Source organism: Artibeus jamaicensis, unplaced genomic scaffold, assembly GCF_021234435.1.
Source record: "Artibeus jamaicensis isolate MK-2021 breed Jamaican fruit bat unplaced genomic scaffold, CSHL_Jam_final contig_384, whole genome shotgun sequence".
NCBI classification, from domain to species: Eukaryota; Metazoa; Chordata; class Mammalia; order Chiroptera; family Phyllostomidae; genus Artibeus; species Artibeus jamaicensis.
The window spans coordinates 313,024-335,186 of record NW_026521810.1 but is presented as its reverse complement, the minus strand read 5'-3'; the positions used below and the strand labels follow the sequence as shown (position 1 = coordinate 335,186).

At 38.6% G+C, this 22,163-nt stretch overlaps 1 protein-coding gene and 1 pseudogene across 3 annotated transcripts in view; both read left to right on the top strand.

Annotated features, from left to right (window-relative positions):
* The window catches only part of TBC1D8 (TBC1 domain family member 8), a 157,763-nt gene that overhangs the window by 100,875 nt on the left and 34,725 nt on the right, over positions 1-22,163 (top strand). For all 3 annotated transcript variants that reach the window (XM_053664683.1, XM_053664682.1, XM_053664681.1), the window contains 3 exons: positions 6,834-6,952; positions 9,246-9,474; positions 12,138-12,378. In XM_053664683.1, the coding sequence (XP_053520658.1) occupies positions 6,834-6,952; positions 9,246-9,474; positions 12,138-12,378 (589 nt within the window). The remainder of the gene's footprint in view (positions 1-6,833; positions 6,953-9,245; positions 9,475-12,137; positions 12,379-22,163) is intronic.
* LOC119062821 (vacuolar protein sorting-associated protein 26A-like) lies at positions 15,437-17,260 on the top strand (annotated as a pseudogene).

Below are 22,163 nucleotides of genomic sequence, written 5' to 3'. Positions count from 1 at the left end.
GGCTGTGTTCAGAACCTCCTTGTTCTTATCCTCTGCCTAGTATTTTATTGGGTGGTTGTAATTTTCTCCTTCCTCAATTTTTAGATACTGTGTATGTACTAGGAATATTATTTTTATCTGAGGTATGGAATTAAAGAAATGTTATCCCAGTTACGTCTTTTAGTGGCTTTGCTTTTGGTGTATTTTACCATGCAAAGTTTTTTTTTTAAATCAATCTAGTCAATCAATTATTAATTTATATATTTATTTAAATCCTTACCTAAGGACATACTTATTGATTTAGAGAGAGAAGAAGTGAGAGAGAGACAGAGAAACATTGATATAAGAGAGAATCACCAATTGGTTGCCTTCCATATGCTCCCCAACTGGGGACTGAACCCACAACCTGGGTATGTGCCCTGACTAGGAATTGAACCTGCAACCTTCTGGTGTATAGGATGGTGCTCCAATCAACTGAGCCACCTGGCCAGGGCAAGTTTTTTGTTTGTTTTTTTTTTTTTAATCTATATAGTAGGATATAAAATTTATATTTTATACTTTCTGATTTTGATACATGGTTAGGAAGGTTTTCTCCTTCCCAATTATATAGGAGTTTACTTACGTTTATTTCAAATATTGGTAAATTAATCTTTCTTTTAGTACTTTTTAGAGTTGTTGTTCTGTGTCTTCTGGCTTGTATTGCTTCTGATAAGAAGTCTGCTATGTATCATTCTTTGTTTTTCCATAAATGTTGTGTCTTTTTCTTCTTACTGTTTTTTATCAGTTTGATTATGATGTGCATTTGTCTGATTTTCTTTATGCTTTCTGTGCTTGGGGTTTGAGATTCTTGGATCTATATGTTTCTAGTGTTTATCAAACTTAAAAAAATTTCAGCTCTTATACTTTAAACACTATATATATATATTTTTCTATTTTTCTGATCCTCTTTCTCCCTTTTTTTTCCTGGGACTCCAACTACACACTTTTAAGCTGTTTGTTGTTTGACAGCTCAGTGAATCCCTGTTCTTTTCCCTTGTTAATCCTCTTTCCTCTGTTTTTCAGTTTAGGTAATTTGTATCATTATGTCTTCAAGTTCTCTACTCTTTTTTTCTTGCAGTGTCCAATTTACTTTTAGTGCCATCCAGTATATTTCTGATTTCAGACACCGAGTTTTTCACCCTTAAAAGTTTGATTTGGATCCTTCCATATATTTTTGATGTAGCTTCTTACCATCCTCATGCTGACCTCTGCTTTTTGAACATATGGAGTATATTTGTAATAACTGTTTTATGTGATTGTCTAGTGATTCTTTTATCTGTGTTATTTCTGGTGCTATTTCTATTGATTGTTTTTCTTTTGGTTATAGGTAAAATTTTCCTGCATCTTTGCCACTGTCCCTGCTTCTGAGAAGTGTTGCTAATGGCACTAATACAAGGACATTTAAGTTACTATTTCAGTTATAAGTTAAAAATCTGTTTTATTTTCTGTATTAAGGAGGTTGTATTTATCTGTTTTTCACTAATTGTACATATGCTTAATATTCATTTTAATTTGAAGGCAAAATGTGAGGAAATTATGTAAAAAGAAAGGTTTAAAACATTTTCTTAAACTACATAGTAAGAATTACACCCAGGTAAAAATTTTGTAAATTATGAAGATGTGATACTGATACTGAACCTTAACATGTTCATGTAAAGATGCTCCTTCAAACATATTACTTTAAAAGAATGTAAGGTTTCTGGAAACTAAAGGCTTCAGTCCAACCCTTTCCCCAGTCATGTGTAATTTTGCCTCTGATAAGTTCTTTGTGTGATGAATGTTGAGTGGAATTTAGATGTGACACTGCCTTGATAGTTATGCTTTTAATTCACCCCTTTGTGTCTGTATGGCTTTCCATCCAGGCATTTAGACAGTGGACTGTTTAGTGTGGGGCAGTAGAGAAATATTTTACTATTGCAGAGGAACAGATCTGAGGTATACTTTTGCAATGCCCATTTTATTGTAAATTGATCTGAGTGGCTGGAAAAGATATTTAATTCAAAATTGGATATTTAGTATGCACAGACAGTTGCTTTTTAAAACTGAAGCTTGGATCACATTATTTATTGCTGTGTTTCTGTAGGTATAGTTAACAAGGTGCTTGTTTTATTTCTTTAAAATACCTCTGGGGAAAACGTGAGAGAATAAATATTGTATATGAGTTTCTAAGTGACTCAGCGCCCCCAATGCCAGCTCTTGTCTCACAGTATATTATAAGTAGAACCAGAAAAATCTCCAGGTTGGCTCTTTTCTGCACTTCAGTTTTCTCATCTAGAAAATGGAAATAACAGTACCTACCTTGTGTGGTTTTATAAAGATAAGCAATATACCTGTATGACGTATTCAACAAAATGCCTGGCTTGTGCTGGTCTTCAGAAAATGCCTTGCGTCTGCTGTGTTTGGATGTTCTTTCTTACAACACAAAGTTTTATAAGTCATTTATTTATAAATTATCAGCATTGTTTGTTTTCTGGTCTTAGATGAGGTTTCTCATACTGTGTTTCAGTTTTGCATATGAATTTATAAATCTGATTCTTGACTTCTTATGTGGGTAATATTTAAGATCCAGTGAACTTTAATTTTCTAAGAAAATAGAAAAGCCTCTTTCTTCAAAGTTAGGGCCCTAATAAAATAAAATGTAATTTTTGCTATTTGGACTTATGTTATTATCCACAATACTTCTATGGATTTTGATTTTAGGGAGCTGTGCCATGCCTTTTCTTGACACATCCTGGTCTGTATTTCACTTCTTATTTACAAGTACACCAATCCTATTGGATCAGGGCTACACCCATTTGACCTTAATAAATCTTAATTACCTCCTTAAAGGTCCTATTTTCAAATATGGGCACATTGGATGTTAGGACTTTATCATATGAATTTGAGGCCATAACAACTGCTGTCCTTTTTCTTGGAAGGCCCATAGCAGAAGCAGTGGGGATACTGCTATAGTGTTGAGTTAATTTGTAGCCTTTTTGTAATTCTGGTTCTTTAATGGATGAAAATTCACATTTTCTTTTCCTTTTTATATCTCCTGCCACTTATATGTCTGTAAGTTTATTTTGATCAATATGACAGATAGAAATATATTTGTGTGTGTGCATAACTGTGATCACAATTCAGTAGTTGCCTTTATAAAGTGGTATGCATTCTATTTTCTATTCTATTTCATTTTTTTAAAGCTATTTTCTGACAGGCTACTTAATGTAATTTGAGAAACACAGCTACAGAGCTTTGATGTGTCATGTATGTGGGAAGACTTTTCTTTCTAACCCTTGGAGGTTATAGACATACAGTCGACTTGCATTGATTTCCAGTATTTTTGAAGCCCATCATAAGACTTCCCTGCAGAGGAAATTATAGTTTGGAAAATTTCCTTGTCATTTGGCAGCTCTTGTAGGAAATAGAAGATGGCAGGGTGGAAAAGTTTCATCATACTGATTGTCTTTGCCAAGAGAGTCATAAAAGTATGTCTTATATACAGGGTAACGTGACAGATTGTAATGTAATCTAACTGTGGCTCAGTGACATGGATTTTATGTGTATTGATTATCTCTGTCAAGGTTTGGGCTTGGTTTTGTTTTAGTATTACTTTTCCCAATTGCAAGCTCCTCCCTGGTAGGTGGAAGAATTTAAAAAATAATAATAGTTAATTTTTTGATGATCATCTCAAGTCTTAATTCATAGGATACACTGTGTTGGGACCTGATTATAATTTATTTATGGTGTAATTCTGTGGTTATCACTTGAGGAAGACACACCTGTGTATCTGTTAACAGTTAACTGTGTTGGCCCTAGGAGCTTAATAGCAGGATGAATGAAAACCTGCTTCATGTCATCTAGGAAAATGGGATTGCTAGGAAAGAGAGCTCACTCCTCCACCTGCAAGCACAAAGTAGCTTTTTTTAAGTGCCAAGCCACAGGAAGTATACTGGATCTAAGGATTATGGAAATGTTATTTAAAAACTGAAATACAGTTTATTGTGGGAGGACTACAGGATACTTTAAGGTTGTAGAAAACGAGTTAGCCTGGTGTGCCTTCCATATGATACATATCACCCTGGAGAAGTCTTGGAGCTTCTATTTCCTCATTCAGTCTCCATTACAGACCAATGAGACAGTGCCTGGAAAAGATAGGTCACAGAGTTGAGTTCTCACCACTCTCTTGTTCTTTATTTCTTCAAGTCTTTTTTTTTTTTTTTTGATAAATAGGAAGTACATGAAAACATGCAGCAAAAGACTGAAGGCTAGTCAAGATATTCCTTTTTCCATTTATTCCTTGCTTTTAAAACATTTTTCTGACCAATTGGTTTTATTATGATGGATAATAAAAGATAAAAGATGTAGAAAGAGAACCTGAAAGTGCCAGAGAGGAGCAGAGACCCGGGCAAACTCAAAGTACCTGTGGGTTATTGGCTTCAGTGAGGACCTATACACATTCTCTTGAGATTGTATGATGTGCATTGTGTGCTGCAAAGACAACATTGCTGACCCACTACATTTAGTGATTTTGTTTTTGTTTTTAAATTGACACCTATATAGTTGTCATCTGAGCACACTGCACAAGCAAGGAGATTTAAGCAAGAGGCAAGTAAACCAGATGGACTGAATATGGGGAACCAAGCAGGCAATGTGGGTCCTAAGTTCAGGTAGACAGTGTAGGGAAACTTCAAGAGAATTATGCAATGGAGGCTGGAATTGTTTTCATTTGTTTTAAAATGATCTCTCCCTTTCATAAGAGGAATGGGGAGTCTGAAGGGCCAGTGGTTTCTGGATACCACAGAGGTCCTCCAAGGTGAGATGGAGGTAGAGAGTAAGAGGATCATAACCAATCACTTTGGAGCTAGCTCTCCCAAACCCTAAGTGGGCTGCTTCCTGCAGTTATTGATTCTTAAAGAACAAGACAAGGGAGGTTTGATTGATGGATAGTTAAGTAGGGCCACTAATTGTTAGGGACTGGATCCTGACTCTCATAAAATTTGTACATAGAAACCCTAATCCCTGATTTGATGGTTTTTGGAGGTAGGAATTTTGGGAGGTATTAGACGAGGTCATGAAGGTGCAGCCTCATGATGGGTTTGGTGTCCAACAAGACTAGGTAAAGAGAGACCACAGATCCTTCTTTCTCTCTTCCATGTGTGGACACAGTGAGAAAGCAGCTGTATACAAGCCAGCAAGGGGTCCTTATTAGGAACCTAATCTACCAACATCTTGATCTTGGACTCCTAGCCTTTAGAACTATAAATATCTGTTGTTTAAGACACTAAGTCTGTGGTATTTTGTTATAGCAGCCCAAGCTGACAAGCTGTTGTTATAGCATCAAGATGAGGTGCTTCTGGTACAGGGCTGGGATTCTTGAACCTGTAAAATAGAGATATTGTGGGAGAGAGTCATGGAACTGGCTCTCCAGGATGGATGAGAAGACAGGCTTTAGTGATGACTGAAGGACATTGCTTTGGCAATGCCGTGCCTAAAACTTGTGAGAATACAAGAAAATAAATACCATTGTTTTAAACTCTCATTTTTCCTTATGTTCTTAGATTCTTCTGTTTATTCGTTCCCAAATTGACCATTCAGGACAGTTCTAATACAGATATTCTTGCTCTCCTTGATCCAAATCCACAAGTCCAGAGTGAGTTCTGTAGCCTTTTTATGCTAGGGTATTTATAAGATTTGCACATGCATTTATATTCTAGGTAGAGGGAGGTTGCCATTAACTCAGGGAAAGTTCAGTGGTGAGTACCTTTTTGTGTTAGTGGTACATGGCCCTGTTGGCTATCATGCCTCTCACATTGGTGAAATGCTTCTGCACTGTGGTTTGTATGCTAGCCCATTATTTCTCTGAGTATAAGATATCTCTTGCTTCCCATTTTGGAAATCTGGTTCTAATTGTGTATCTCTTTTTATACTAGACACATTTGATGCACATGCACACTTTCTTGTCCTGTGCTATGCTTGCTTCAAGTCTGTGGACTTCACTGAGCACCTGCTATGTGCCAGGTCCTCAAAAGGAGCTGGCACAGTTCCAATCCCAGGTGCTCATTGTCCAGGGAGAGGACGAGGAGCCCCTTTGAGAAGGAATCTAGACAAGTGACACAACTAAGCTTTTTGGTAACAGTGTTGCTCAATGCTTCAAAAATAGGATGATTTTTTGTTGTTGATGCCTTTGAAAGAAATTAACTTACTTATATGCACTTCAATGTTTTTGTTTTAACATATACTATGAAACCTCTTTTATGTAAGTTTTTAAGGGATATTGTAAGAGATATTGAGTGCATATAAAATTGTAATCCTGGAAATTGTGTTCAACAAGGCCTATTACAAGTAACAATGCCCTCAGGCAACCAACAGAACCTTCTCCAAAAGAGCTTCCTCTGTGAATCTGGGCTGAAGTTCCTCTTGGGGCCTCTCATGTGAAATGGTTGAGTGAGACAGTTGAGAATCACTGTACTGCTTGGGGCTTGTATCCCTTGCTGTATAATTACAAATATTTTGTTACTTGGAGTTCGTAGGAATTCCATGTGTTAAGGAGGCAGGATGTCTACAGACCAGTCCCAAGAGTAACTGATTGGTTGGCTGGTCCATCTATCTGGTTTTGGGACAGGTGTTTACAAATCCAAGTGCAGTGGTAGAGGACGACTGTGCCTTTAGTGGAGGGTGCCTTTATTGTTAGCTGACAAACTGTGGTACAGGTTAAGAGAAACTAGGATATTTTAATACTGCAAACACAGGACTCATGCCATTTGGAAAACAAATTCATGTTCTGGGAACTGTTTTGTCTTTTAATTTCTGTATCTTTTTCTGTTATAACCCAGGTGCAACATTAGAGGAGATAACCCAGCACTGGGACTGGCTGGAACAGAACCTCCTCCATACCTTGTCTGTCTTTGATAATAAAGAGGATGTTGCTAGTTTTGTCAAAGGGAAGGTAAAGGTAGGTATTTTTGATTGTAACATTTCTCCTCATGTTCTCATTTTTCTTGTAACTTCCGTATAACATTTTGAACATTGAAGCATTTTTAATGCTATTCTTTGTCCACTATAACTGAACACAAAGTCAAATGAGTTCCACTTGTTACCCTTTCAACTCTGCAGAGTCAGTTAAGCAAAATACACCTAAAATTCAAAAAGACCTCATTCTCAGGCCCAAATTTTTGTTATTGTCTACATTTATTAAAGTCCTTTTTTTTGTCTCAGGAAAAATATAATATTAACATTTATGTTTTTACAGAATAATGTTATTTGACTTTTTAAATTAGTTATTCCCAACTTTTTTTGCAGCTGCAACATCTTGTGACTCTTTATTTTATTGGAACTAGCACTTTTCTACTCCTAAAAGTAGATATTTATTCTTAAAATATGTTATTACTTGAGTGTAATTATAGCCAGTTAAGTTTTGAGATGGCAGAAAAGACTATTTTGGGGACTCTCTGTCGATATCTCATATGAATGACATCTTATATAACTGGTCTCACTGTAAAACAAGTAGTTTGGTAGCTATTGTTTAAAAAACCCTATCAGGCAGGGAAATACTGTTTCTTACTCTAAATTTAACTCTCTTGTTAAACACTTTCATACAGCAACCTCTGTAATACAATTTTCCTCCTTTAGGGTAAAATTCCAGTCCAAATGATTTTCCTCCTTTAGGGTAAAATTCCAGTCCAAGTTTTCAGTAAAGAGTGTCGAAATGAATTCTCATTTTTAAATGGACAATATAGAAGCAGTGTTTTCCTTTGGGGGCTGAGAGTACTTGTGGGACCAAGTAAATAACAGAGGTCTCCTGAAGCCAGCCAGGATGTGGCTGTGTTGACTGGTATCCTCTTGGTATCACCTCTGGCCAATTGGGTTAGCAGGTGAGTGACTGTGGTGGGGATGTGTTCAGCTTCTGGGTTATACCTCAACCTGATTTGAATGCCTGTGACTTGGTTCCCTGGGTCAGATCACAGTGGAGCTTAGCTATGGAAATGCCTGTTTCATGGTTGTTTTTCACACTCCCACCCCCCACCCCACACCAATTCTTGGTCTAACATGGGTATGGTGGTTTTTTAATTTAAATGTTTCTTTTCTTAATTCAGAGGAAGGAAATTAATTTTGGTACTGTGGCTTTAAGAAAGCTGTTCCTCCTCTGTAGAGGAGGAAAAATTTTTCTCTATCCTTCTAGGTTGTGGCTGTGGCCCTGGAAATTAAACTGACAAAAGTCAGGTTAACAAGAGGAAAACTGTTTATCAATATGTGTGTCACACATACACATGGGAAAAACTCAGTGATGAGTAACTCAAAGGAGTGGTTAGAACTTGGGGCTTTTATAGCATCTTGACTACAATATATTTGTAGAGAGGGAACAAGACAGGAAAAGGAATTTAGGCTTCTAGGGGTGGCAGGCTGTGGGAAAGTAAATATATGGGGTGGAACTAATAGAAAATAAGGGCTATTTTAGTCTGGTTTGTTATGTAGATTACTCTGAGTGCTGTCTCTGGTCTGGTAAGAGTTCAGAGTTGTCTTCAACAGCTTTAGAGATAATTTGGGACCTCAAGAACCTCAACCAATATGCTCCTTTTCTACTTTGGAAGACTGTAGATATATAGTGAAAGTGAAATGTATCAGGTATCATACTGTCTGGCAGTTATCAGTTGTTAGTTTTATACCAAAATTTTTTAATCTAATGAGGAAGATGATTTATTAGGTTGTTTTTTTTAATAAAGACTAACTTTTAACTCCAACTTGGGTAGTTCTTCAGGGTTGATGCTTTGAGTTCATATGTTAACCATTCGATCCTCATATTCCTGCATGGAAGAGTAGACAGGTATGATAAAATAGTAATTTGAGAACTGGGGTATAGCAGTCAGTGATTTGCCCCAAGCCTTATAGCTGGTAAGTGGCCAAACAAGAGATCTGTCCTTAGATTTCTTCCCCCAGCTTTTTTCCCCCATATATGACTGTGTTCCCAGGTGGTGGACACACAGACTGGTGAGTTGTTCTTGCATGCCCCCTACTGGGGACCTGGCCCACAACCCAGGCATGTGCCTTGACTGGGGATCGAACCAGTGACCCTGTGGTTTGTATGCCTGTGTTCAATCTGCTGAGCCACACCAGCCATGGTTTGGTGAGCTGTTCTCATCCATCCTGTGTGTCTTCTTGAGCAGTGAAGACTCCTTCCCGCTTTTGGTTATCCTCCCCCACCTTCTTCTTCTCTCTGATTGAGGGGCTGTTATCTTTCTGTGTGTCAGGCTCTGATTGCAGAAGAGACAAGTAGTCGGCTGGCCGAGCAGGAAGAAGAGCCTGAGAAGTTCCGTGAGGCCTTGGTCAAGTTCGGGGCCAGGTTCAACTTCCCTGAGGCAGAGAAGCTGATTACCTATTACTCGTGCTGCTGCTGGAAGGGCAGGGTTCCCCGCCAGGGCTGGCTGTACCTCAGCATCAACCACCTCTGCTTCTACTCCTTCTTCCTGGGCAAGGAATGTAAGTGAGGCTGGCGCTGGCTTTGGGATGGGTTTAGTTCTTCATACATAATGTTGGCCCCTGGGGTGCTTAAGCACTGGTCCCAACGTATGTTCTTAGCAAGAAGAGTCAGACCACAAAAAAGTTAAGAAAATTGAGATAATAACAGGTGCTGCTTGATTAATTTCCAAATAACTTATGCAGAAAACTGTATTTAATTATATATCCTACTACCACTAAGGGGATTTGATTTGGTGAGACTTCACTTTTCCTACTGCCTTAAGAATCATTTCTGTGCAGCTCAGTTCATACAGCCTCGAAGGGTTATTACTACTCTACATTGCTTTGAAAACCCAGTGTTAGAAATGATGGCCCAGCAGTTCTAAAGGAGTGGAACATATTGCTGCTTCTTCACACGGGGCTCATTTAAAAGATTTCTAGCCCTGAATGTCATGACTGCTTCTGGAAGAGGAGCTGGTTGGGCACTTGTTTCTAGAAGGCATATTCTTTACCTGGTCCTTTTGAGATTCAGGGAATGATTTACTTTTCATACATTTATCTACTGACAGTCACCATAGTAGGCAATGGAATTTCAAGGTAAAAGAGCAAAGTCGCAAGTGTCAATTGTATATTGAAAAATTTTAAAAGTTATTGTCATTGAAACTTCTTTTGGAAACAAATATTGTTTCAAATGCCCACTCAGGGTGGTATGGATGTTGTGTTTATACATACTTACACACACAAATACTTCTTTTTCTTCCTGCATTTCAGTTTATGTTTCAACTTAAGCCCAAGGTGAGGGGGTCTCCTTTTGAATTCTGTTCTAGCCACCTTTCTGCTCATGCTTTCCCTTCTTTTCCCAGGCCACCATCCTCAGTTCTGATGCTCTAGTCCATACACCTTGTTTGCACAGCCCCTCCCCACCCCACCTGGAATGTGTTCTGACCTAACCTTGGCCTTTCTTGCTCTTCTGCTTTCTGAAATGCTTCCCAGAATTAACACGGGTCTTGCCTCTGCTTTCCCATTCAGTGTCTGTTTGGAAACTCCTTTCATCTTTCAAAATTCAATACAGATTTTATTACTTCTCAAGACCTTCCCTGGCTCCCTCATGATTGGTATCATGTTTTTCCATGTCAAAATTGGTACCATTTTGGGTCCTGTCAAGTCACTGGTTGCTTACTTGTTTATATGTCTGTTTTCCCTATTTAAACAAACTACTTAAGGGAAGGGTTCTTCACAAACTCATGCTTAATGAATGAAAGTTGATAGTGTACATGTGTGTCTAAAGGACTTTATGTGAAAGCAACTAGAAGCAGCTGAAGAAGCTTATTCTCTAGTTCAGTGATTTTCAACCAGTATGTGCAAGAATTTTTAAAACATACAATGCCTGACAACTTAGTCAGGGGCACTGAGCTCTTTTCTCTTAGATTTTCAAATAAAAATAACAACAGCCAATACAGCAATAGCTGTCTTGTGTGAATGAGTCAAAATTATACCTGTTTTTTGTTACATCAGTCAAAAATATATTTCTTTGGTGTGCTGCAGAATTTTAGTAAGTAATTTGTGTGCTATGAAATGAAAAAGGTTGAAATTTGCTGCTATAGCCTAATGTAAAAATTGGCCTTTTAAAATTATTAACTCCTTAAGACATTATTGCAAAATAAATGGAAAGAAATGGTAGAAAGAAAAACACTTAGTCATCCCCTTCTTTATTTGAAAAGTGAAATGAGTTATTTTCTAACACTTAACCAATCATTGTCACTAACCCTAATTTTGTTAGGGTATTAAATTTGGAAAAACTAAATGATTCTCAATAGTTGGTAATGTTTATTATTTTAAGTTGTTGTATGTGTGTCTTCCCCATTTTTTCTGTATTAGTACCCCAGCCTACCTACCAGTGTGCTGCAAACTTTTCTGAGACTAGAACACTTGTTTATAAAATGAACTGTTTGTACTGCATTACTTTAAAAAGAATTCTATAAAAGCTACTTGTACCCTGTCTTCTAAGACTACAGCTGTCATTTGACACAGTCTGAATGTTAAGCCCATTTCTTTAAATGAGATCATGAATAATCCTCTTTTGCATTTTATTTTATAGTTTACACAATGGATGCTGCTTTTGAAACTGGCATTTATGTGGATTGCATATTTTGCAAATATTTAAGTTTAAATATTCTTTCTTTTTTTTGACATGCTAATTGATGTTAGAGAAAGGGAAAGGGAGGGAGAGAGAGAGAGAGAGAGAGAGACATCGATATGAGCGAGAAGCATCGATCAGTTACCTCTTGTACATGCTTAGACTGGGGACCAAATCTAGGCATGTGCCCTGATGGGGAATTGAACCCACAACCTTTTGAATTGCAGGCCAGCACCAACTAACTGAACCATACTGGCCAGGGCTTAAATATTCTTCAGAAAATTTTCATGGTATTTCAGAATGATATCTCTTGTACATGTGCAGTAGCCAGCGACTTGAAAAGTTCTACTTATACCTTTGAAATAATCATTAGGACATAAATTGGTTTCTAACATACAGCTGTCAAGCAATTCTTTGCCTGATCTTTCCTGCTCTGGTTTCAAAGATATTTGCATCTTAGTGTAAGGAAAGCCTTGGACTGTTGTTGATGTACACAAGTTTGGGGTAAATTTTAGGATAAAATGTTTTGTTTTGTTTTTCCTACTAGTTAAACTTGTAGTCCCTTGGGTTGATATCCAGAAATTAGAAAAAACATCCAGCATCTTTCTGACGGCTACTATTCGAATTACCACGCATAATAAGGAGAGGGACTTCTCCATGTTCCTGAACCTTGAAGAGGTGTTTAAGATCATGGAGCAACTGGCAGACGTGGCTCTGCGAAGGCTACTGGATAATGAGGGCTTTGACCTGGACCCAGATCTGCAGGAGCCAAGTCAGATTACCAAGAGGTAAGAGCTTCTGGTACCAGGTATACCTCATACCACCTTCATTTACTTGCGCTTTGTTAGTGTGAGTTATGCTAGATTTAAATTTCCCTTGTGGCAGAATCCAGATTTTCCTCTGTTGTTAATCATGGCAGATACAATAATTAGCAATGATTATTATTTGTTTCCTTTATGCCATACACTTTGATTTTTGGATCCTATTCCTTTTTTTAGAATGATTTTCATAAAAATACTTCTAGAAAATGTAATATGGTAGCCTCATGATAGAATTCTATTCAGCATTGGGTTTTATTAGTGAACATTAAGAAAATTTGTATTTTCATACTGAACTACAATGTAGAAAATGTTTTCAGAACAGCTGCATTTATTTTGGTACCAATTTATCATTAGAAATCAGTTAACATTCTTTATTATTTGTTTGCCCCAAATTGATACTAGTCCTGGAGACTTATGAGGTAGTTGCTTGAATTATTTATTGCATTAAAGAAGTTCACCTTTAGGGCCAAGATGGTGGCGTGGGTGGAGACACTGTGCCTCCTTGCACAACCAAGTTTAAAGACAAGAAAGTTTTAGTAACAAAAATGCAGCCGAAAGACAGAAAATTGAACTATATGGAAGTCGGACAACAACGAACCATTCAGCCAGACTGGTAAGAGGGGTGGAGCCAAAGGCGGAGCAGGGTCGGGTGGGAAAGATCCCCGAGACCGACCCAGGTGTGCAGACAGCCATTGGCAGATCCCAGGTGTGGGGTAGCAATGGGTGGACCCAGTGAAGGCACAAGGTGGCAGGCTGACTGTGGTCACACATTCATGCGCAGATAAACCAGTGAAGGAGCAAGCAGTGAGACAGACCGCGCAGGCCCCAATGGCAGGAAGTAGCAGAGGGGACCACTATTGCCCCTCTTTGACCCAGCCCCCACATACAGTGTCACGACCCAGTGACTGAGTTGCCCCGCTCTGGTGAACACCTAGGGCTCTGCCCCTCATATGTAATGGGCGCGAACACACCAAAACATTATGGCTCAACAAGAACTCAAAGCCCCAGAGCCGATAACTCTAAGCAACCAAGAAATAGCCAACCTATCAGATGCACAGTTCAAAACACTGGTGATAAGGATGCTCACAGAACTGGTTGATTTTAGTCACAAATTGGAGGAACAAATGAAGGCTAAACTAATTGAAATAAAGGGAAATGTACAGGGAACCAATAGTGATGGAAAGGAAACTGGGACTCAAATCAAGGGAATGGACCAGAAGGAAGAAAAAAAATGACCAAACAGAAAAGAATGAAGAAACAAGAATTCAGAAAAAATGAGGAGAGGCTTAGGAACCTTCAGGACATCTTTAAACGTTCCAACATCCGAATTATAGGGGTACTAGAAGGAGAAGAGGAAGAGCGACAAGTGGAAAACTTATTTGAACAAACAATAAAGGAGAACTTCCCCAATCTGGCAAAGGAAATAGACTTCCAGAAAGTCCAGGAAGCTCAAAGAGTCCCAAAGAAGTTGGACCCAAGAAGATACACACCAAGGCACATCATAATTACATTATCCAAGATAAAAATGAAGGAGAGAATCCTAGAAGCAGCAAGAGATAAGGGGACAGTCACCTACAAAGGAGCTCCCATCAGACTGTCAGCTGATTTCTCAAAAGAGACCTTACAGGCAAGAAGGGGCTGGAAAGAAGTATTCCAAGTCATGAAATCCAAAGACCTACAACCAAGATTGCTCTATCCAGCAAAGCTTTCATTTAGAATGGAAGGACAGATAAAGTGCTTCTCAGGTAAAATCAAATTCAAGGAGTTCATCATCACCAGGCCCTTGTTATATGAAATGTTAAGGGGACTTATCTAAGGAAAAGAATATAAAAAATATGAATAGTGAAAGGACAGCAAACTCAGTTATTAAGAACAACACCTAAAACAAAAGCAAACTAAAAGGACAGCTAGATCAGGAGTGGAACCATAAAAATGAAGATCACATGTAGGGTTAACAACAGAGGAGTGGGAGGAGGAGAAGGGGGGAGAAGACACAGAAAATAAGTAGCATAGACAGTAGGTAGAAAATAGATAGGGGGAGGGCAAGAATATTAGGGGAAATAATCTAAAGAACTTGAGACACATGGACATAAAGTAAAGGCAGGGGAATGGTGGGGGAGTGGGTGTGCAGGGTGGAGGGGAATGAAGGGGGAGAAATAGGACAACTGTAATGGCATAATCATAAATACATTTTTTAAAAAGTTCACCTTTATTATCTAAAATTCAAACTGTGGTTGACTATGATTTCTGGCTTTGTGGTTCAAACTGGGTAACTGCAGAACTGCTACAAAGGTGGACTATTACAGAGGTATCTTTTGACCTTAGAGAAAGGGATGGAGAGAGAGGGTGGGGGAGAGGGAAGCACCAATGTGAGAGAGAAACATCAATCTATTGCTTCCCATATGCTCCATGACTAGGGATCGAACCCACAACTTAGGTATGTGCTTTGATCTGGAATTGAACCCACATCCTAGGCATGTGCCCTGACCAGGGACTGACTGTATCTGCAACCTTTTGGTGTATGGGACAATCCTCCAACCAACTGAGCCATCTGGCCAGGTCCTGGGGGAATATTTTTGATGTAGTTGCGAAATCACCACTGCTATTTGAATGTTAGTAGTCATTAAAAATTTTATTTTGTTGTAGTAAAATACATATAAAATTACCACGTTGACCATTTTTAAATGTACAGTTCAGTGGTATTAAGTACATTCCTGTTGTTGTATGACCATCATGATCATCTATCTCCAGTACTCTTTTCATTTTGCAAGACTGAAACTCTGTGCCTTTTCAATAACTCCCCATTCTCTCCTTCCCTCTTTCCTGGAAAGCACCCATTCTACTTTCTATCCTTATGAATTTGACTATTCTGGATCCCTCATATAAGTGGAATCATACAGTGTTTGTCTTTTGTTACTGGCTTATTTCACTTATCACGATGTTGTGGAAGGTTCATCCTTGTAGCGTGTGTCAGAATTCCTTTTGTTTTTATATGTATATATTTTGCTTACCTGTTCATCCATTCATGGCTGTTGTAAGTTGCTTCTACCTTCTGGCTATTGTGAATAATGCCTGCTGTGAATATAACTGTGCATCCATGTCTTTAAGACCCTGCTTTTGACCTTGGTCAGTGTGGCTCAGTTGGTTGGAGTGTCGCCTCATACACCTAAAGGTCACAGGTTTGATTTCCAGTCTCAGGGCACATGCCTGGATTGCATGTTTGGTCCTGGTTGGATCCTGTGCAAGAAACAGCTCATCCATGTTTCTTATATCAGTGTTTCCCTCCTTCCCTTCCCCTCTCTCTAAACTCAATAAGCATGTCCTCGGGCGATGATTAAAAAAAAAAAGACCCTGCTTCAACTCTTTTTGATGTATAGACAAAAGTGGATTGTATGTGATTCTGTGTTTAATTTTTTAGGAACCACTAGTCATTAAATTTTTTATCATTAATTTTAACATTTCTAATATTCCTTAAACACATGTATTGTCTTCTCTGGACATTTGGGGGAAAATATCTTTCTAATTAGTGATCTCAGAACAGTAGTTGTTTAGAATTTTCATGAGGAAAGAGGAGGAAAATCAAAGGCCTGTGGCTCTTGAGACTCTTGGTAAAATCATCCATTTTGGAGAAAATTCATCAATGTTGGCAGTTATCAGAATCAGGGGAATTCTCCAAGGCTACCCTCCCTTCTACCCTGGGAACTATTAAAAAGTGGGTGAGAGCTCCTGAGGGAAGAATAGTGAAGCTGAGGGGCACGTGGCATGGTGCTGATTTTTCTTGGTGGCTTTTTGGTCTCGTTTGTGAGATGGATGTTGTCCTTCATGATGGGCAAACCAAGAAGATGGCAGGAGTGAAAACTGAAGTTGGCAGAATTCACACTGTCTTTTCTGTGATGAGAGTCTGTTTCAGGAAAGGTAAGCCTAGCCTATAAGAACATGGCAAAAGGCTAGAGCACCAAGGAATTAACATTGAATTTGTAGGTCAGATTGAACTTTTCAGTGACAAGAATAATACTCATAAATTATAGACGAGTGAAAGAACTAGCCTTACCTGGAGAACTGACCCAGAAGAAAGTTATGATTTTGAATTTATGCAAGTTAAAAAGCCATCAGTTTCAATATCTGCTTCAGGTATTTTCTTAAAGCGACAATAGCAAGAAGGTTGACAGACTTGGTAAAAGAATATGATCTTATTATTCACTGGCTTGCTACCTACCCCTGATGTTCACAACTCTTTAGCATATGTGTAGGCATTAAAAATGGCCTACACATATAATTTGAATATAATAAAGTAATATTTAAATGATGTGATGACTGGAAAAAATTTACTTCTTATTATAAAAATCCAACATAGGAAGCTGACAACTGATTAAAAAAGAGATCACAGGAATTGAATCTAGAACCACAACAGAAATAGAAATATTTGCTAAGTATGAAATAATGGATGGTGCACCAGTAAAAGGTGAATCAATTCCCATAACATTATTTTTTTAAGATTTTATTTATTTATCTTTAGAGGGGAAGGGGAGGAGAGAGGGAGAGAAATATCAATGTATGGTTGCTTCTTTTGCATCCCCTGCTGGGAAGTGGCTTGCAACCCAGGCATGTGTCCTGACTGGGAATCAAACTGGGATCCTTTGGTTCGCAGGCCTGTGCTCAATCCACTGAGCTACACCAGCCAGGGACCATAACATTATTTATATCTAAATATGAGCCAACTGCAACAGTTAGAGATGTAAAAAAATGTTTTTCCGTAAGGTACTTTTTGAATCTAGTCCTTTTTGATGATAAAAGACAGAAGGTAAATACCTAAATAGCAGGAGATCATTTTATGGAGAAAACCTCCTGAAAAACAAGGAAACAGAACAAACAAACTTTCGCCAGTGATTTGAATCACCAGAATTACAGGCAACTGCTGAATAGCCTGAAATGTGAACTGAATAGGAGAAAGAGAAACAAAAACCTCTTAACCGTTGAGATGAAGTTAAGCATGTTAAAGATGGTTGCAACATGTTGGGGCGGGGAGGAAGGCCACAGACCATTTATATTAGTCTTCCTTATAGTGATGTACTTATTTTGTGATATTATGTAACAAAATATTCTTCATGTACATTCATTAAAAAAAGCAATTTCTTTGAAACATTAACTTTTCTTAAGCTGCCTGTTTTTTGTAATGCACACTTTGATTTGATGGTAAGCATTCATATGCATCAGTATAAACATTAAAGATTTTCATATGCATAGGCTGGTATTTGTAATTTTGCTTTCTGTACAGTGTTGATTATAAATCCATCCTTTTTTAATGCTAATGATTACCTCTTAATCTCTACTTGCAAAATTAATTATTTTGTGTTTAAATAAAATTAGAAAACTGGAGTGGTCCTTATGTCCTGCAGAGATTGAAAACATGGAATCTCAGTATTTTTGAGTAATACATTTATGGCTTTTTTTATCCTCACCTGAGAGTATGTTTATTGATTTTAGTGGGGGGAGAGAGAGAGTGAGGGAGAGAGGGAGAAAGGGAGGGGGAGAGAAAGGGAGAGAGAGGATTGACTGCCGCTAGTACACACCTGACCAAGGATCAAACCCACAACCTTTTGGTGTACAGGATGATGCCCCAACCAGCCAAGCCACTTGGCCAGGGCTGCATTTTGTTTGTACATACGTATTTGAGAAATGCATATGGAATATTTCACTGTAGGTCTTTCTGAGTCTACCATTCAGTGGATTTCTGAATTTATTCTCTTTAAAGTCTTCTCTGGTAAGAATATTTATTTGTTTCCCCAAGTTATTATGTTGCATGTCATTGCTGCCTTTTTTATATTTTTTTTGGTCATGGTAAGTAACCATTTTGCTACTACTATCCAGCAGGTACACTGTATGTTTTCTGCAATGTGGAATTGACTCTATGTTGGCATTTTAGAATTTGATAAAGCTATATAGAGACACATGAAGAAATGCTCAATATCACTAGCTATCAGAGAGATGCAAATTAAAACCACAATGAGATACCACTTCACACCAGTCAGAATGGCTATCATAAACAAAGCAACCAACAACAAATGTTGGAGAGGTTGTGGGGAAAAGGGGACCTTAGTTCACTGTTGGTGGGATTGTAGACTGGTACAACCATTATGGAAAAACAGTATGGAATTTTCTCAGAAAAATAAAAATCGATCTGCCTTTTGACCCAGTAATTCCACTGCTAGGATTATATCCCAAGAATCCTAAAACATCAATTTCAAAGAACCTATGCACCCCAATGTTCATAGCAGCACAATTTACAATAGCCAAGAGATGGAAGCAACCTAGGTGCCCGTCAGTAAATGAATGGATCAAAAATATTGTGGTACATATGTACAATGGAATTCTATGCAGCAGAGAGAAAGAAGGAGCTACTACCCTTTGAACAACATGGATGGAACTGGAAAGCATTATGCTGAGTGAAATAAGCCAGGGGTTGAAAGACAAATGCCATATGATCTCACCTTTAACAGGAAGCTAAACAACAAAACAGACAAGCAAGCAAAATAAAAACAAATACACTGAAATAGAGAATGGGGGACAGCGACCAGAGGGGAGGGAATTTAAGGGGGAAAAATGGGAGGGATTTAAAGGAAAAAGTATAAAGGACACAGGGATAATAACTGAGGGGGGTGAAAATAGGAGGGAGGTGGGGTGCATGGGGGAGGGGTGGGCTGGGATGGGAGAAATAAACAGAAAACTGTACTTGAAAAATAACTAAATAAAAATAAAAAACTATAATTTTTTCATTAATACTTTGATTCTTTTTAAAAATAAGGAATCTTTTTATCATATACACACAAGTATAATTTTCTTGGCTTCACAAATATTCTCTTCCCTTTTCAGGGGAATATTTGAGGATGGGGGATTCAGGTGAACCTGTTAATGAGCATGTAGTTATCCAGATTTTCAACAATTTCATGTTTGTTAAATTGGAACTTTGGCTTGTTCAAACTCAATTTTAAATTTCACCCACTGTGTTTAATTTTTTTAACACTAAATTTAAGTCATTTGTTCAAAGTCTGTAAAACAGAAGGCTGCAGTCCTCTGTTCAAATGCATAAGGTCCAATATTGAATACACTTAATGTGGAGCATAGAGACTCAAATGACAAAGCCTGTTGTGTGAAACCGTTTTCATTTATGGTTCATTGGTTTTTGTACCAATATTTTTCATACACTTCAGTGCAAGTCTTATCAGTTAACCCTACTTTATGAGTAAAGTAATCCAAATTTTATTCTTTTTTTAAATTTATTTTTTATTGATTATGCCATTACAGTTGTTCTATTCCCCCCTTCATTCCCCTCCACTCTATCCAGCAAAACTCATACCCCCTGTCCCCACCATTACCCCCCCTTTAGTTTATGACCATGTGTCTCAAGTTCTTTAGATTCTATATTTCCCATACTATTCTCGCCCCCCCATCTATTTTCTATCTACTGTCTATGCTAATTATTTTCTGTGCCTTCTCCCCCCTTCTCCTCCTCCCACCCCTGTTGCTAACCCTCCTTGAGATCTTCATTTCTATGTTTCCACTCCTGATCTAGCTGTCCTTTTAGTTTGCTTTTGTTTTAGGTGTGGTTCTTAATAACTGTGTTTGCTGTCCTTTCACCATTCATATGGTTTATCTTCTTTTTCTTAGATAAGTCCCTTTAACATTTCATATAATAAGGGCTTGGTGATGATGAACTTTTTGAATTTGATCTTATCTGAGAAGCACTTTATTTGTCCTTCCATTCTAAATGAAAGTTTTGCTGGATAGAGCAATCTTGGTTGTAGGTCTTTGGATTTCATGACTTGGAATACTTCTTTCCAGCCCCTTCTTGCCTGTAAGGTCTCTTTTGAGAAATCCGCTGGCAGTCTGATGGGAACTCCTTTGTAGGTGACTGTCCCCTTAGCTCTTGCTGCTTCTAGGATTCTCTCCTTCATTTTTATCTTGGATAATGTAATTATGATGTGCCTTAGTGTGTTTCTTCTTGGGTCCAACTTCTTTGGGACTCTCTGAGCTTCCTGGATTTCCTGGAAGTCTATTTCCTTTGCCAGATTGGGGAAATTCTTCTTTATTAGTTGTTCAAATAAGTTTTCCACTGGTGGCTGTGCCTTTCCCCCTTCTGGTACCCCTATAATTCGGATGTTGGAGCATTTAAAGATGTCCTGGAGGTTCCTAAGTCTCTCCTCATTTCTTTGAATTCTTGCTTCTTCACTCTTTTCTGTTTGGCCATTATTTGCTTTCTTCTGGTCCACTCCATTGATTTGAGTCCCAGTTTCCTCTTTATTGCTGTTGGTTTCCTGTGCAATTCCATTCATTTCAATTAGTTTCGCCTTCATATGTTTCTCTAATTTGTGGCTGTAATCAACCAGATCTGTGAGGATCCTGATCATCAGTGTTTTAAACTGTGCGTCTGAGAGTTTTGCTATTTATTCATTGCTTAGATTTATAGGCTCTGGGGCTTTGAGATCTTCTTGAGCCATTTTTGTTCTGTTCGCGCCTGTTAAGTATGAGGAGCGGAGCCTTGGACTCCCTGGTTGCTGGGTTGTATGCTGTATGTGGGGGCGTGGTCAGAGCCGGGAAATGGGGACGCCCTCTGCTGTTTTGCACAGCTGGGTGAGGAGCATAGCCTTAGGTGGTTCACTGGGGCAGGGCCACTTAGGTCGCTGGGTTATGACGCTGTACGTGAAGGCAGGGTCAGAGCGGGGGAATGGCGGTGCCCTCTGCTGCCGTCTGCCGCTGGCCAGCTGCGTCCCATCCAGTCGCCCTCGCCCGTCCACCGAGCATGAATGCGCGACCACAGTCAACCCGCAGCCCTGCTCCCTCGCTGTTTCCCCGCAGCCACTCGCTGGGTCGCTCACCAGGTCCAACCCTGCTCCTGGGAGTCTGTCTGACTGAGTTTTCCTGTGCAATCCCGCTCCGCCAGCTGCTGGTTTCACCCCTCTTACTGGTCAGGCTGAAGAATTTGTTATGAGACTTCCGAAAAGTTCAATTTTCTGTGTTCTGGCTGTGTTTTCTGTTGCTAATATTTAGTTGTCTCTAAACTTGGTTGTGTGAGAAAGCACAGCGTCTCCACCTATGCCTCCATCTTGGCGGAAGTTCTCTCCAAATTTTATTCTTTAAACTTTTTTATTAGTATGGCACTTTGATAAAATGGTCAGTAACCAACTTGTTTACTGGCAAAAGACCCCATGTACCAAGTGCTGGAAAATTTATTTTAAATGTAGATATCTGTGAATGTTAAAGTTTTTTTCATGTAAGTGCCTGTTTGGAATTTCAAAGTTTATACATTCCAAATATTTTTGTAGTCATTTGCATGTAGTAATCTAGAATATTTCAAGAAAATGTGAAAAACTGTTGTATTTAACTAGCCTCAAATTGTGTGACCATGATGTATAGTAATGAATTTAAAAGTCCTGGCCAGGCAGATTAGTTGACTGGAGCGTCATCCCACATACCAAAAGGTTGGAGGTTTGATTCCCTGTCAGGGCACATGCATAGTTTATGGGTTTGATCCCCAGTTGGGGTGCCTATGGGAGGCAGCTAGTTGATGTCTCTCTCTCTCTTCCTCTCTCTTCTCCTTCCCTCCCTGTCTCCCATCCTTCCTCTCTCTCTAAAAATCTATTAATATATCATTAGGTGGGGAAAATATTTTGAAAAAATTTGAAGCACTAAAAAAGAAAATGGAGCAGAGAGAGAAGGGTGAGAGAGGAGAAGGAACAGCAGTGTTCTGGAGTTCA